This window comes from Parasteatoda tepidariorum, chromosome 3, assembly GCF_043381705.1.
Source record: "Parasteatoda tepidariorum isolate YZ-2023 chromosome 3, CAS_Ptep_4.0, whole genome shotgun sequence".
Classification (NCBI taxonomy): domain Eukaryota; kingdom Metazoa; phylum Arthropoda; class Arachnida; order Araneae; family Theridiidae; genus Parasteatoda; species Parasteatoda tepidariorum.
In genome coordinates, this window is record NC_092206.1 from 44,956,220 (window position 1) to 44,970,787 (window position 14,568).

General features: G+C 27.4%; 1 protein-coding gene across 1 annotated transcript in view; it reads left to right on the top strand.

Moving 5' to 3' along the window:
• The first annotated feature begins 848 nt into the window (after positions 1-848).
• LOC107439547 (acetylcholine receptor subunit alpha-like 1) overlaps positions 849-14,568 on the top strand; it is a 205,349-nt gene continuing 191,629 nt past the window's right edge. Inside the window, exon 1 of the mRNA XM_016052181.3 lies at positions 849-1,314. Coding sequence (XP_015907667.1) covers positions 1,096-1,314 — 219 coding nt within the window. The 5' untranslated portion in view covers positions 849-1,095. The remainder of the gene's footprint in view (positions 1,315-14,568) is intronic.

A 14,568-nucleotide genomic window follows, 5' to 3' on the forward strand; every position in this document is an offset into this window, starting at 1 on the left:
AATATAAATCAACGAATTTCTTGAGAACTAGGTTCAGTATATTAATTTCATGCATTTTTGAATCAGAGTTCAGTTAGTGAAAAAATATTTCACCTAACAAGTAGAAAATATTAACAACGGTTATACAATACATTACATTTTGCATAACACTGAATTGAAATACAGTAGCAATGTAGCGGAGCTGAAAGTATACAGGTGCAGTAGCTGAAAGTAAAATAACTCAGCATTTTACTACGTATTTGCTACTACTTTAAAGTCAAAATTAAAAAAATAATGGCGTAATATTTATATTTGTATTGCAAATACTTTTGCATAATAGCAATAACATAGCCTTAGCTGTTATCATATTTTCAAAATTTTAATTCTTATTTAACTTATAGATTAAGTTTTAAAAATCATTAACGTTTGATATTGAATACTTAAAAGTACAAAAGTTGACGAAATTTCTTATCTAAAAACACTTCTTTAAAATGGTAAAATTTAAAAAAAAAAATTTTAGCCCACAAAAAATCAAGTGCGGGCTCATAAGTATAATAAAAGCAAGCATATATATTTTTATTTTTTGCAAAAATAATAATAAAAAGAATCTATGTCATGGAAAAAAATTTTATTCAGTTTTACATCGAAATCATAAATTCTAATTCGCATTTTAATTTTCCTCATTCTAATAGATTATTTTTTGAAGATTTTTAGACTTTTTTAAAGCTACATTAGAGTAAAAATCGCCCCATCAAATTCCTACAGAATCATAAAAACATCATCTTTTAACCGGAACTATAGTTTCCGGCCGACTAATGCAAAAATCATTTCCAGGATTTTATTTCCGTTACTCTTCCTGGAGATCAACTGCTTCGGTAGATGGCGCAGCGATCGAAACAATAATGGCCGTCTTCTCCGATGGAAGCGTGAATTTGAAACAACGGAATCAACCCTTAGCTTCCTTAAAATTTTAACAACACCGAGCTTTGGAATGCAAATACCTTTAATTAAATATTTCTATTCAGTTGTTTTACAGTAGGTGTCTTCGGTTTATTACTTAAGTGCGCCATAAAGTGTTTCAAATTCCTTCGGTGAAAGTTTGGTTCTGGCTTTAATATGTCGAATATTAAAGCTATTCGTGGAATTCTTTATTGGAAAAAATTAGCATACTTTATTGTTTGTTTGTGTTCCTCGATTGTAAGCTCAAATCCGGATGCAAAAAGACTTTATGACGATCTTATGAGCAGTTATAACAGACTTATTCGCCCGGTAGTAAACAACAGCGACACGCTTACTGTCAAGCTAGGACTGAAACTCTCTCAACTGATTGATGTGGTAAGTTTTTATATACGCATGTATATGTATGCTGTGGTATATAATAATAATTATAATTCATATGTATACAATATTACGAGTGCTAATCATGTAGTGAATAAAATATTTTAATTAAATAATATTTTTTTATTTTCAAACAAGTATAAACACAAATCATTTTTCCTGATGTCAACATTTTGATATTTTGACATGTGTTTTTTTTGTGAAATGTTTAGTCAATGTGTTAAATAGCAGTAAAGTATGAATTACTGATAAAATCAAGAAGAAAATTCTGATTAAAATAAAATATAGGAACACTAAAAGGAAAGTAAACAAATTTATTTTTTGTTTGTTTATATTATGTAAAAAATATTGAAGTAAATTATGTTGAAGTGCAAAACAAATTAAATTATTATGTAATAATATTAACTAAATAATCAAATTAAACAAAAGTGTAAAATGCATGTTATTTTACATCATTTTTGTTTGTGTTTATCGATTGTGAGTTCATATCCCTGCCTATGCAAAAATATATTATGATGATCTTATGAGCAATTATAACAAACTTATTCACCCGCTAATGAACAATAGCTACACAACTACTATCAAACTAGGACTGACACTCTTACATTGTATTGATGTGGTAAGTTTTCATGTAGACATGTATATTTAAGTAGTAATCGTATTGCTGTTTTGCCATATTATACTTTTTTAATTATATATTATTACATTGCTTTTAAATTAATTGAAATAAATTTAATAAATTTTTTGCCATCTAATTTAATATATAGATATATTTTTTACCGTTTCAATATTTTTAATTTCGAAACAAGTACAAAAGGTATATAATTTTGTCACCTGTCAATATTTCTTTATTTTAGCTAATTTTATGATTTTCTTGAAACATTTCTCTGGGTAAATGTGTTAGATAGCCTTAAACTAAAAATTACTAGCAAAATATGAAACAATTCCTAAATTAATATATAAAACAAAAGAATAAGTTAACACATTTCATGTCTGTCAGCTTAATTATGTGAAAAATATCAAAATAAATTATTAATATTATGTTGAACTGATATTAAATAACATTATCTTTAATTATATTAAATACATTAAATAAAAGAAGAAAATAGAAATGTATTATTTCACTTTATAATTTGTTAATGTTCATTGACTTTGATCTTATATCTGATTCGAAAAGTCTTTATTACAATTCTATTATAACAGACTTATACGCCCGGTATTGCATTAGAGTGAAAGCTAAAATTCACACATCTGATAGACGTGGTATGGTTTTAGAAGCCTACAAATCGCTCATGGGCTGCAATAGTGGCACAACTCAAAAAACGTGTTTTTTGGACTAAGAACATGTGTAAATATGAGATTATACTGAACAATTTAATCCATGAAAAATAATAGCATTACTTCCTAATTATACCAATTTGTTGGAAAGGTGCTTGGCTATCATTTAGTTTAATAAACTGTTTTTCTCACAGTTAACAGTTTTATCACCATCTTATTTATGCTTATATGACTGTTTTGTTAAAATATGGTAAAATAACAATTAAGTAAATTCTTATTTAATCATTTTTGCCGAGAAATTTCCTGCAATGAAAGAAGAACGTTTTTGTCATATCCCGTAAACAACCATATTTAGTGAACCAAAAAACATGACCTAATTCAGCATAAAGAAATCTCTAAAATAAACGCTAATGCTAACTGCTGCAAGCATATATGACAAAAATGCAATTTAATGTCCTATATCAATAGTCAATTTCAGTGAAAGTGGCCGTCATAGTGATGGAATTCATTGCTTTAAAATAATTTGCCCTATCTTTATTCTGCAAACTAAAAAATATTTTAAAACTCATAATAGTTTAAGAAAATTGTTTCAAAAATTGTGCAATGATTAATGAATATTTGAAATAATATCTGAATTTAAATCAATTGTATCATTAATATTGTCTAGCTTCAATTCCACTCTTAAGTCAAATCCTTCTGTTAATGGAGTAATGCATACACTAATATTATTTATTACTCAATATTATTGTATACTAATATTATTATTACTCAATTGGGGTTCTAAATATTTCTCATTGTAAGCTTTAAAATTTCTATAGAAAAAATTACACGTTAAAATCAACTTTATTCGAAGCAATTTGAAACCAATGCTACAAAAAAAAAATCTGGGTTACAGCAGAAATATTGAAACCCACTCAGTGAAAGCAAAAATCGGTGACAAAATTTTACTTACACTAATGCTAACATTTAAGTATTATTAATCATTTTATATACTTTTGTAGGTCAAAATATTTCTTTTTTATAAAAATCCGAATAGAAAACATTTTTAATTTTAAAAACCAATTTTTCATTTTTTTAAATTTTTTGAGCTTGTGTAACTTTTAAAAAAGCATATTTTACTGCTTATTAAAATTTGTTTCAGGTCAATATCATAATTCTTATGACTTTTATCAAGTGCTCATAAAGACATAGAATCTTTTTTGACGCAAATTTTAGCTCTAATAAAAATAAATAATAATAGTTTTTCGTGAAACTAATGTCAAAAATTCAGAATTCTAAATTAAATTTTAGCAGTTAAATTATAGTTATAAAAATTCGATAAGTTGCATGGGCTATCGAAGAAAAGTTGTACGTTGAGGCTTTTTCGATGAAATTGACTCCTTATCCCTTGAACAATATTGACTCCTTATTTAACACCCTCTATCTGTTAACTTAAGCATATTCAATATGTGAAATGTAATTTACTTCCGTTTTTCTAACATTTTTGTTTTGAGAATTTATACTCTTCTTGTTGTTTGTTATTAAAGAGCATTTTATCAAGCATTTCAAGAGCATTAAAATAATTTATAAAAATAAGTTACGCTATTTTTCTTCTTTTATATTATAAAATTTAATAATTTCTTCATTTATATTAAGGTTTTATGTAAAAGTGGTTATGTGTCTTGATATCTATTAATATTATCAAACATATTTTTTCCTTAAGAAAGATAAATTCAGGTTACAAATTATAATTTAGTTTGAATATCAAATTGAATTCAAACAAATATCTATAATAATTCAAATGTTTCAAAAATTTTATATGAATCGGAGGTATTTAAAAAATTTGCAACATCAATTTTAATTTCCAAGTATATTCATGCATATTTATTGTTTATCAGTATCGTAGAAGTGATTTTATTTTTTTTCAAAATAAAGAAGAAAAAGTCAAACAAAATTGGAACTGAAATTAAAAAGACATTCGATTTCTGACTCTTTCGAAGTAGTAAATTTTCCGTATCATTAGCTAAGCTTAACCGCGCTGAAACTAATTAGATGGGCTCGATCAATTGACGAAATGTCGCACTTAATCAAATAAGCATCTTAGACACATTACGTCAGTGTCACGTGGTGCATAGGCGTTACCCAATGATTAATCGCCCAATAGAAGTATTGGCATCAATTCAATCATGAAAGAAGTCCATATGCTTGTGGAAAAAAACTACAAAATGGGTTCAACTATTACATTTTTTATATGTGCTTATCGAACTGCTAATTTACGCCTGCTTTCAACATACCGTCATTAAGAACGTATTATTATTTGAATTAATAACGATTCTTCTTTGTCTCTAAATATAGCGGATAAATATAACAAATCTTTCGTATGGCAAACAATGTTTTATTAAATTAAAACTGTTACGCAAATGATATTATGTTTAAAAAGATCGTTGATGTTATATTACTTAACATAATTAGTAAATGAAAATAATTATATTATATGTTTTTAATGTTTTTTCATCTCCATGCAGCAGAAGAATTTAAAAACTTAGAATTATGATATAGTTACTAATTTTATTTTAAAATATTAGGGTTATTATGTGATCTTAAACATGCAAATGATAACTTAATTCCAACTTTTTTTGTTGATGAGAAAGCATTCAACTTTTCGTGAAGCGAAATAAAAGTATATTGCTGGATAAATCTTTAAATTAATAAAATGTTTCTATATTGTATCCAAGGTTATTACAAATTCCATACATTACTTCTTTTCTATGAGGAATAATTAAATATTTCTTCTTAAATTTAAATAACAGTTAAAAAATTCTCATAAACAATATTTCCCAAAATTAATTTTTCCAAATTTAAGTATAAAGTTTAATTTTATAATCAAAACCACATGCTAACTTTCAAATACTATTTTAAATCGGTTATTTATTTTAAAATTTGTTTAAAGATTATGTTCAGAAGAAAAATATAAGGTTCTTATAACATATGGCTGCATTTTTTTAGATAATCCGCGTACATTGAAAATTTTCCAACTTGTCATTAAAAAAGATTTTACGAAAAAGTTGTTAAATAGTTTAAGCGAAGTCACAAACAGTTAAAAATATTATTGTGTAACTAGTAGATCAGTGATTTTACCCTTTACTTTAAAAGCGAATATTTAAACATTAAAAGATAAATGTTTTTACGCAATGAAAATTTTCTTAAATGGCTATACAAATTAGCTGTTTTTCTAGTGTATTTTATTTAAAAATATTTATAGGTAATGATGCAATCATACTTAAATAAATAGTTTTTGCAATATAGAAGTTTAATACTAAATAAACTGATGTATAATAATAAAATATGGAGTTAGCGTCTCTGTATCAGTGCGTTGTCTCTCTTATAATTCCAGAACCATTTGCTCTACCATTTTGAAATTTGAACAACAGCTGCAAGAGGAAAATTTAGCCTCCAATCTTAAAATTTCTTCGAAATTTTCCGTTGGTTCATTCGATGAAGCAGTTTAAAAAATAAAATTTTCTCATTGGTCAAGCGTTAGACATTGTTTAAAATTAAATTATAGATGAATCAGTTTTTTTTTCAAATATTTTACAGATGGCATCAGTGTTGTTTGCTAAGACTACGCCATCATAACAGTTTTTGTAAAGTAATTTGAACCCCCTTGTTTACTTTGTTTAAAATTATGCTTTTAAAACGTTTTTCTATAAAAAATAAATCATTAAAAACGATGAAAATTAAATTCAAAATATAAAAAAAATTTAGTACGGAAAAGTATATGTAATAAGGAATTTATATAAATTCGTTCAAGAGGAATATTAAAAATCACCATAATTATAGTAATTATATTGCTAATATTGGCGCCAATGATGCTTGATTAATTTTATTTATAAGCCCTTCTGATGTTATGGAAACTGGTGCAGATTTAATCGGTTGAGAAAATAGTAGGCGCATTATTGTATATTAAGTACCTATTGAAAATGCACCGATACTGTGCAGTTTTAATAAAGGCACATAAGTACATTAGGAAGTGGTTTCTCACGGGCCCTCGAAAGGGATAAATACCAGAGAAAATCATTTGGTTGTGATAATTTTTTTTTTCTATCTTGAGTTGGCCTCAAGCAACGAAACCATGCCAAATGATACTGAATACAGATTTTAAAGAGATTAAATTCTAAGAACGTGTTTTGGTTAATCTAATAACGTAAAGCGACCGGCAAAGATAATAGTAAATAAAAAAAATTGATAGATTTTAACTTTATTGTTTGGTTTTGGTTTGCGCCTTTAAGTTTTGCTCATAGATTCCGCATTGTTGTTCAGTACTGATTTATTTATTTATTTACTTTTTTTAACCCATACGAAGAATTGGTATTCAGCTAGTACATTTTAGAATTGTTTTTTACTTAGACATTATAAAATCGAAAAAGCAATGTACTAATGCAATAATTATGCTAGCGCAATATAAAGTTGTAATAACAATTATTAAAGTTTAATAATATTTCTATACAATGTTTAAACTAGTAATTGTTCATTACGTAATAAACTCCATAAAATCATTAAAATTTTTTAAATATTTAAAAAGTGCTTTAAGAAATATATATTAACTTTTATAATAAAAAACCTGTAAATAATATTTCTTTTTAAATTCATTTTAAATAATTACTTAGTTTTAAGTTGTATAAGACAATGCACTGGTTTGATAAAAGATAACCAGTAAAAAACAATTCTTTCGTAAAACATTGTTAAAACTTTTAACTGACAATGACAAGAAGAAAAATAATCCGTTACAATGGTTTATTTCGTTTTTTTTAGCGAACAGCCATAAGGGTCACCCCGAAATAGACAAAAACTTTGGGCCATTATCTGCTTGGAGATTCTTTTTCTTCTATCAAACACATTCTAAAACAATTACCGAGCAGAGATGAGTATTGGAATCGATTTTAAGCCTTTTTGTGAGAGATTTTTTAGTTCATTTTCACTTTTATTGTTTTCCTCCTCAGTTTATTCATATAAAAGGGCTTTTTATTTTTATCGATAAGTTCCTTGAATGTTTAATAGAACTATTTCTTTTAGAAGTAAATAGCTTGTTTTCGTGAGAAATAGCCTTAAAAAAGTTTTGACTGCGCATTAGACAGGAACGTGTTCTTAAGGTTAGGATCAGGAAGAGTTTATAAATGATGGTTTTTGTTTGATTTTCTCTTATGCAGAAAATATTTCCTAGCTCTTCACTTAAATTTTGCTTCACCGTATTTATTTTTTGTAACTAAATTAATATTAGTCTATATTCTTTTGAAGTTGTTTCTTTTAAATTAGAAATTTAACAAGCTGTACTTGGAATTTGGAAAATTTATGGACAATTGACTGCAGAATTTTTCTGCGAAAAAAAGTCTGGTAAAATTACTGTACAGTTTGGTAATGACATTTCTGGTAAAGGAAAAAAAGACATAATTATTGTAATAAAAACCTAAATTTACCATATAAACTGTTTCTTTAAAACATTCTTAACAGAATTATGGTAGTGGTTTACCGGAAATTCTGGTTTTCAGAATTATAGTTCTTATTACTATGCATTAAGTTAAAAATACTGAACTTAAAATTAAACTTAACCGAAAGAAAAGTTTTTTCGCCTTACTCTAAGATATCCTAATAAAATTACAAAATTTTACTCCATTTACTAAATTTTATCACAGATAATAAAACCATATTTTAATGTTAATTTTACCAACATCATTACCAAAGCACTTCGGTAAAAACTACTGAGCTTTTTGGTTCTCACGTAGTGTTGGAAAAACTGTAAATGTTACCATATTATGGAAGTTTGGACCGTTTTTTTCTCAGTGTTATTTATAATAATTTATCATGTCAAACCTTATCTGTATTTATATTAATATTACTTTTACCATTAAACCATTCTAGAATTTTACATTATCTAATTTACAGCTAATAGTTCATTTTTAGAGTTATTTTAAGAGATTTTTAATATTGTGTATTCACGGTGTTTTTGCCATGAAGTTTAGCAGCAGAAAATGAAAGTAAATTAGCAATGATTTTGTACAATATATAATCTATAAATATTCATATAATAGCACGATTATTAACAGTATTTCAAGTACAGTATATTAATAATAATTTAATGGAAGATGTATTAACGCATTTTTATTGCAATATATAGTAAAATTATTTTTGAGCATTGAATTTTAACTGCATTAAGGAAAACGTCATTGAATGCTAATTTTTTCAAAAAAAAATATTATAATTTTGGATAAAAATCGAGTGTCTTATTACTACGATAACAATCACAAATTAATGTTTTTTTTGTCTCATTACTTTTTTAAGTTTTTAACTTTGTGATAAAATAAGAGGCAGCCTGTAATATCTATAAAGGCTACGATATTTTTCGACATCTTTCATAAAATCTTCAAAGTTACTGTACAACCTAAGCATCAAATTATAAAGACGATAATTTGTTAAGACAGTTAAAATGAATAAAAAATACATATATTAGAACATACGAACACATAAAGAAGCACATAGTTTCGTAGCAACTATTATTTGTATAGTAATCATAATAAATATTAGTTGCTCTGAGCAAACATATAGAGCACCAAACAAAAAAATTGAGAGTTGATAAGTATTTTTTTTTAATTTTTTAGCTATATGAATAAAAATCAGACATTTTTAGCCACATGCGATTTAAAATTTGTTAAAAGTTTTTGTTACAATGTAATATTTCTCCCAAAAACAGTATTTAATTGACGTATTTCATTTTAGTTCCAGATACGTTCTAGGCTATAACATTTTCTCATTTTTTCATTAAGTCCATATCTTAAAAGCTATAGTATTTTCTGCCCATTAAATGATTGATACTCTTAACTATTTCGGCAATTATTAAATATTTAAATGGGGGGAAAATGCATATACAGGTAAATAAACAGTTCATGGTTTGTCTAGCGAATAATATTTGTATAGTAAACATAATAAATATTAGTTGTTCTGAGCAAACATATAGTACCAAATAAAAAAATTGAAAGTTCTTAAGCATTTTCCTTTAACTTTTTCCTATATGAATTAAATGCCGACAGTTTTACTCAAAGGCGATTTTCAATTTTTTTAAAGCAATTTTATTACCTATAATAATATCTATCCCAAAAACAATATTCAATTGACTGATTTTATTTTAGTTCCAGATACGCTCTAGGCTATGATATTTCCCCATTTTTTTTTCATAAAGTCTTATCCCGTATCTTAAAAGCTGTTAGGTAGCAAAAGATTCGGGCTATCGTGTTTTCTTTAGCTTTTCTCAAACACGAGAATTTTGAATTAATGTTCTCACAGTTCATTACTTCAACCATGGTGCCCGTTGGGAAATATGTTCCCCTTGATTCCACGTTCCAGCGGTTCTTCTATAAAGAAGAGACGGATATTTAATCAAGCGGATAAAAATGCTCCTTCGGAACAGGCATGAAAGGAAGTATTTGAATCTTAGGAAGGACGAAAAATTTTCCTTCGCTCCCAGCTATTGAAGGTAGTCAACTCCGATGAGGTTGCTTGAATGTTCTGTGGATGTGCAAATATTGGAAAAGAAGGGGAAAAAGTCTCCGTTTATGCATATATCTTAAGTGTCCCTCGTGAAAAAGAAGATGAAATCGGGAGTAAATAATATATCTTAGAATCTTAATCGTTTACAGCTTATTAATTGATGTTATATTCTTGCCTTAATCTTTTATCTTTACATCAAAGCTGTTAGATTCTAATATTTTTATTTTAGAGTCAATTTTTGCATTTAAGTAGATTTACTTTTACAATTATAAAAATAAAATTGGTCCGAAATTAAAACTAGTGGAAAAATTGTTTTAATATTTGTAAGAGGGTGGCTTGATAAAAAAGCGTGCATTTCATGTATTTTTAATACGAAATAGGGCAGGTGGGGTAGTACCGAGGTGCTAAGATTCGTTTGGTGTGGGAGTTAAACTGCTTGATCTATTTATAAACTGTCTGATTTAACCAATATATTCATTGTTTAGTCGCATACAGTGTGTCATTCTTGTAAAGTCAGAGATAGACTACTTTTTTAATAAATGATTTTTTTTAGAAAAACTAAATCACCCGATTTTACCTCACTACTTTGGTAAGACCGGGTTTGTAGGACCGGGATTATCCTGTCTTACCTTTGGTATAACATGATAACCCCGGTAAGTAAGACCTTTGTTCAACCTTGTATGTAGTTATCTTCTCTCTTCGCTGCACGTCAGCTTTCGTGAGCTCGGCATAGGCTGACACCAAAAAGGGTGCCGGTTCGGGTACTATCCGGCTTTACCCCACGAGCAGAGGTTATCGAAATGAAACGTTATAATGTTATTTATCGGGCTAAATCCTTGTTGTTTGTTAGGGTAGGAGTCTTTAGTAAGCGTATAATAAGCTGGAATGAAAATAATTTTTATAACTGTAATAACAAATTAATAACGATAGTTTATAAACAAGAAAACATCAGATAATTGTTATAATAAAACAAATTTATCTACAGAAATGCCGTGAATTAATAAAAAATAAAACGCCAATATGGCGGGTCCTTCTTCTTGACTTTTAAAGAGTAATTTAGATGACAAGATAATAAGAAATAATTTTTCCGAAATGAAAACACCTGATTTCAACCCACTCAATGTCACTCCACTCTGCCCTAATTTTCTGTGTTTAAAATATGATGATTTGGGGCTGTTTCAAATGGTAGTTGGCCAAGGGCTTGTTTAAGCTTTCTACTATATGATATTTAAATTTCAGACAAATTGTGCTGCTTAGTTTTCCTCCTTATGCATCAACATCATTGCAGTAAATCCGCCTTTTTAAAAAACAATGATATTTTTCTTTAAGTCTGATAAAGTCAAAGTAATTTTGATAAGGTGATTTTGATGGCCTAAATTGAGAGAATGCCCTAATTCATGAAAAGAATCTCTTCCCGCTATTAAATCAGCTAAAGATTTAACATTTGATAGTGTACCAACGTACTTCATGCTCTCTAGACTTAAGCAGGCTGCATATTTTAACAATAATGGTTCTTCTATACATCGCTTATTCCTGTGAACTAAACGTACTTTCACGCAAACGTGGACTAAACGTGTAGTACTTTCTAATACCCTAAGTCCGAAAATATTTTCTTAAGTCTTTTGCAAACAATATACTTGAGGATTTAAATGTAGATAACTCCAGTAATTTGTACAATTTTTGGAGGTTAATTTATTGCAGAAGAACAATTGGATCACCTGCAAATGCTAAACATAGAAGACGTATGTTACTGAACTAATGATTGTTTTGACGTGTTGTAATGACGTGTGTCTTCAATATTTTTGAATTATTATTATTTTATAACCTGCGTTGAACAACCAACCAAATTATGAGTTTGTAACTATCATGGTTCAACTCCGTAGCCCTGTAATCCATACCAGAAGGATCAAAGATTGGGATCATAAATAGGAAGATTTAGAAATTTCATTTCATTTTTTTCTTCTGGCAATGGTTCCATGGTTCCCACTTTTAGAAATTTACAGCTTCCTTAAGTAATGCTGTTTTGATGTATTTTCTTTGGGCTAAGAGTTAACATAGAGTTAAGGCTATGAGTTAACTAAGAGTTAACATTTCCCCACTTTAACACGGTGACTTTTTCTGAAAAATACAGTGGTAGTGAAAGCTTAAAAACTGTTTCAAAATTTCGATTAATAACTTTCAATAAAATCAAAAGAGGAAAAGTTTGTCAGATTTTCTATATAATATTATATCTTCCCCATGTAGAATTTTTCATATTTAAATTTTTTTATTTAATTACCCTAGGAAACATTTTTGGGGAATGCCCTAGGGATGATGCACCTAAATTGCCTGTACTTTTGTACGGTACTTTTGCTCCAAAATTTCTTTATATTGAAGTAGAAGAATCTATGTTTGCAAGATTAATTCTCTAAGGGCAGGATTATTTTTTAAGAAAATTAAATAAGACACCACAATTATCAAAATTATTTTAGTTGGGCTCCGTTAGAACAATTGATTTAAATGAATTTTTATGTTATTTTGTTTACTTTGTGGTTAGCGTTAAAAACCACAAAGATTTAAAATATTTTAGGACAGAAAAAAAACTGAATAAATCTCACAGAATATAAAAAAATTAAAAATAAATGAATAGATAATTTGGATGCTTTAAATAGATGAATCAATCGATTATGCTTTTTTGTGAAAAAAAAAGAAAAAAAAGGGAAAGCAAAAGAATAAAATATATTTAAACTCATAATAAATTCTCTTTACTCAATAAATTGGTATGGAAGTCATTTTATGAAACAAATGTTCCAAATGTGAAGAAAAAATCTGTATGATATTAAATATTAAAAATGGAATAGCCATAGAAAACTAAAATTATTTAATCTAAATATCCATTTTTTAATAAAAAAAAAAAGAAACCTCACAAGATGTTCAACGACTCCCACTTTCCACTATTTTGGAAGATACTTTAGATATCGATAACGCGAAGACGTCGATATTTCATTTATCGATAAAGTAACAAAAGGTTCTAGATTTTGGAAAAGAAAATTCCTGAGCTCCTCGTTGGATAAAAGAAAGGCATAAAAATAAGGGAAAAAAATAAAATATAAAGTAGAAAGAAAAATATCTAGCGTCAGATGGCACAAAAGTACCAGCATCTCCGTTGCCTAGCAACCAGCTCCAATCAGGCATTCCAGGAAAAAAAAGAGAAAAAAAGAATCTCATGCGCTCTTTTTCTCGTGCTAACTACGTTTACTTGGAATCTATATGTAAGTCCATCCGATTAAGGAAAGAAGGAAATGCAAGCTCTCCCTTATTTTCTTATTTCATATGTGATGATAACACAGAGAATGAACCTTTGCTTGAAGATATCATTTATTTTTTGTAATACTCAGTAGGCAGGATTAAAGAACATGAGAACTCAAATATATGATTATGATTTTCATTTTTTTTCCCCTTAAAGAGAATCCTTCTGTTAATAAGTAATATCCTCAAGATAAATATAAGTTTGATATAAATATTGGAGCTTTGCATTCTAAGAATAGTTAGTCTCTGTTCAGAATCAGTCAGCTTCTTTTCAGAAATCAGGAAAAGTTTTTACATTTTTCTTATCATTTTCAGAGTTATTTTGAACTAGAAATCATAATTTAGTATCAGTTAGGAACATGTTAGATCCCAATTCAATTAAAATTTGCATCAATTACATGATTGGATGCTTTAAAATTCGTAAATGGTTCATCCGATTCATAATAATTCATACAAATTCACGAATAAGTCCATTTGATTAGGGAAAAGTGAAAATGCAAGCTCTTCATTTTTTCTTATTTAATATGTGAAGATGACACACAGGGTGAATCTTTATTGAAGGATATCATTTTTATGATACTCAGTAGGCATGAAGACTCAAATGTATGACTGTAGTTTCCTTTTTTCTTAAAGAGAAGCATTTTAATGATTAATAATGATTCTCAAGACAAATATAATTATTGTATAAATATTTCGGCCTCGCATCCTACGAAATAATAGTTGGTTTTTCTACATAAATCGCAAAATATTTTTATGAAAATGTTGTTTAATTATTATTTGAATTAATTTTAAAGAAATAATCGCAAACTATTATCATTTAGGAAAATGAGTTAGAACTCAATTAAAATGTCATTTTTAATTGCTCTTCATTATTTTCTTATTTAATATGTGATGACACACAGAGGAAATCTTTACTGAAGGATATCATTTTTTTATGATACTCAGTAGGCATGAGGACTCAAATGTATGACGGCAGATTTTTTATTTTAAAAGAGAAGCATTTTAATAACTATTAATATGCTCAAGATAAACATAATTATTATATAAATATTTCAGCTTCGCATCTTACGAATTAATAGTTAGTTTCTCTACATAAACCGCAAAATATTTTTATAAAAATGTTGTTTAATTATTATTTGAATTAATTTGAAACAAATAATCGTAAAT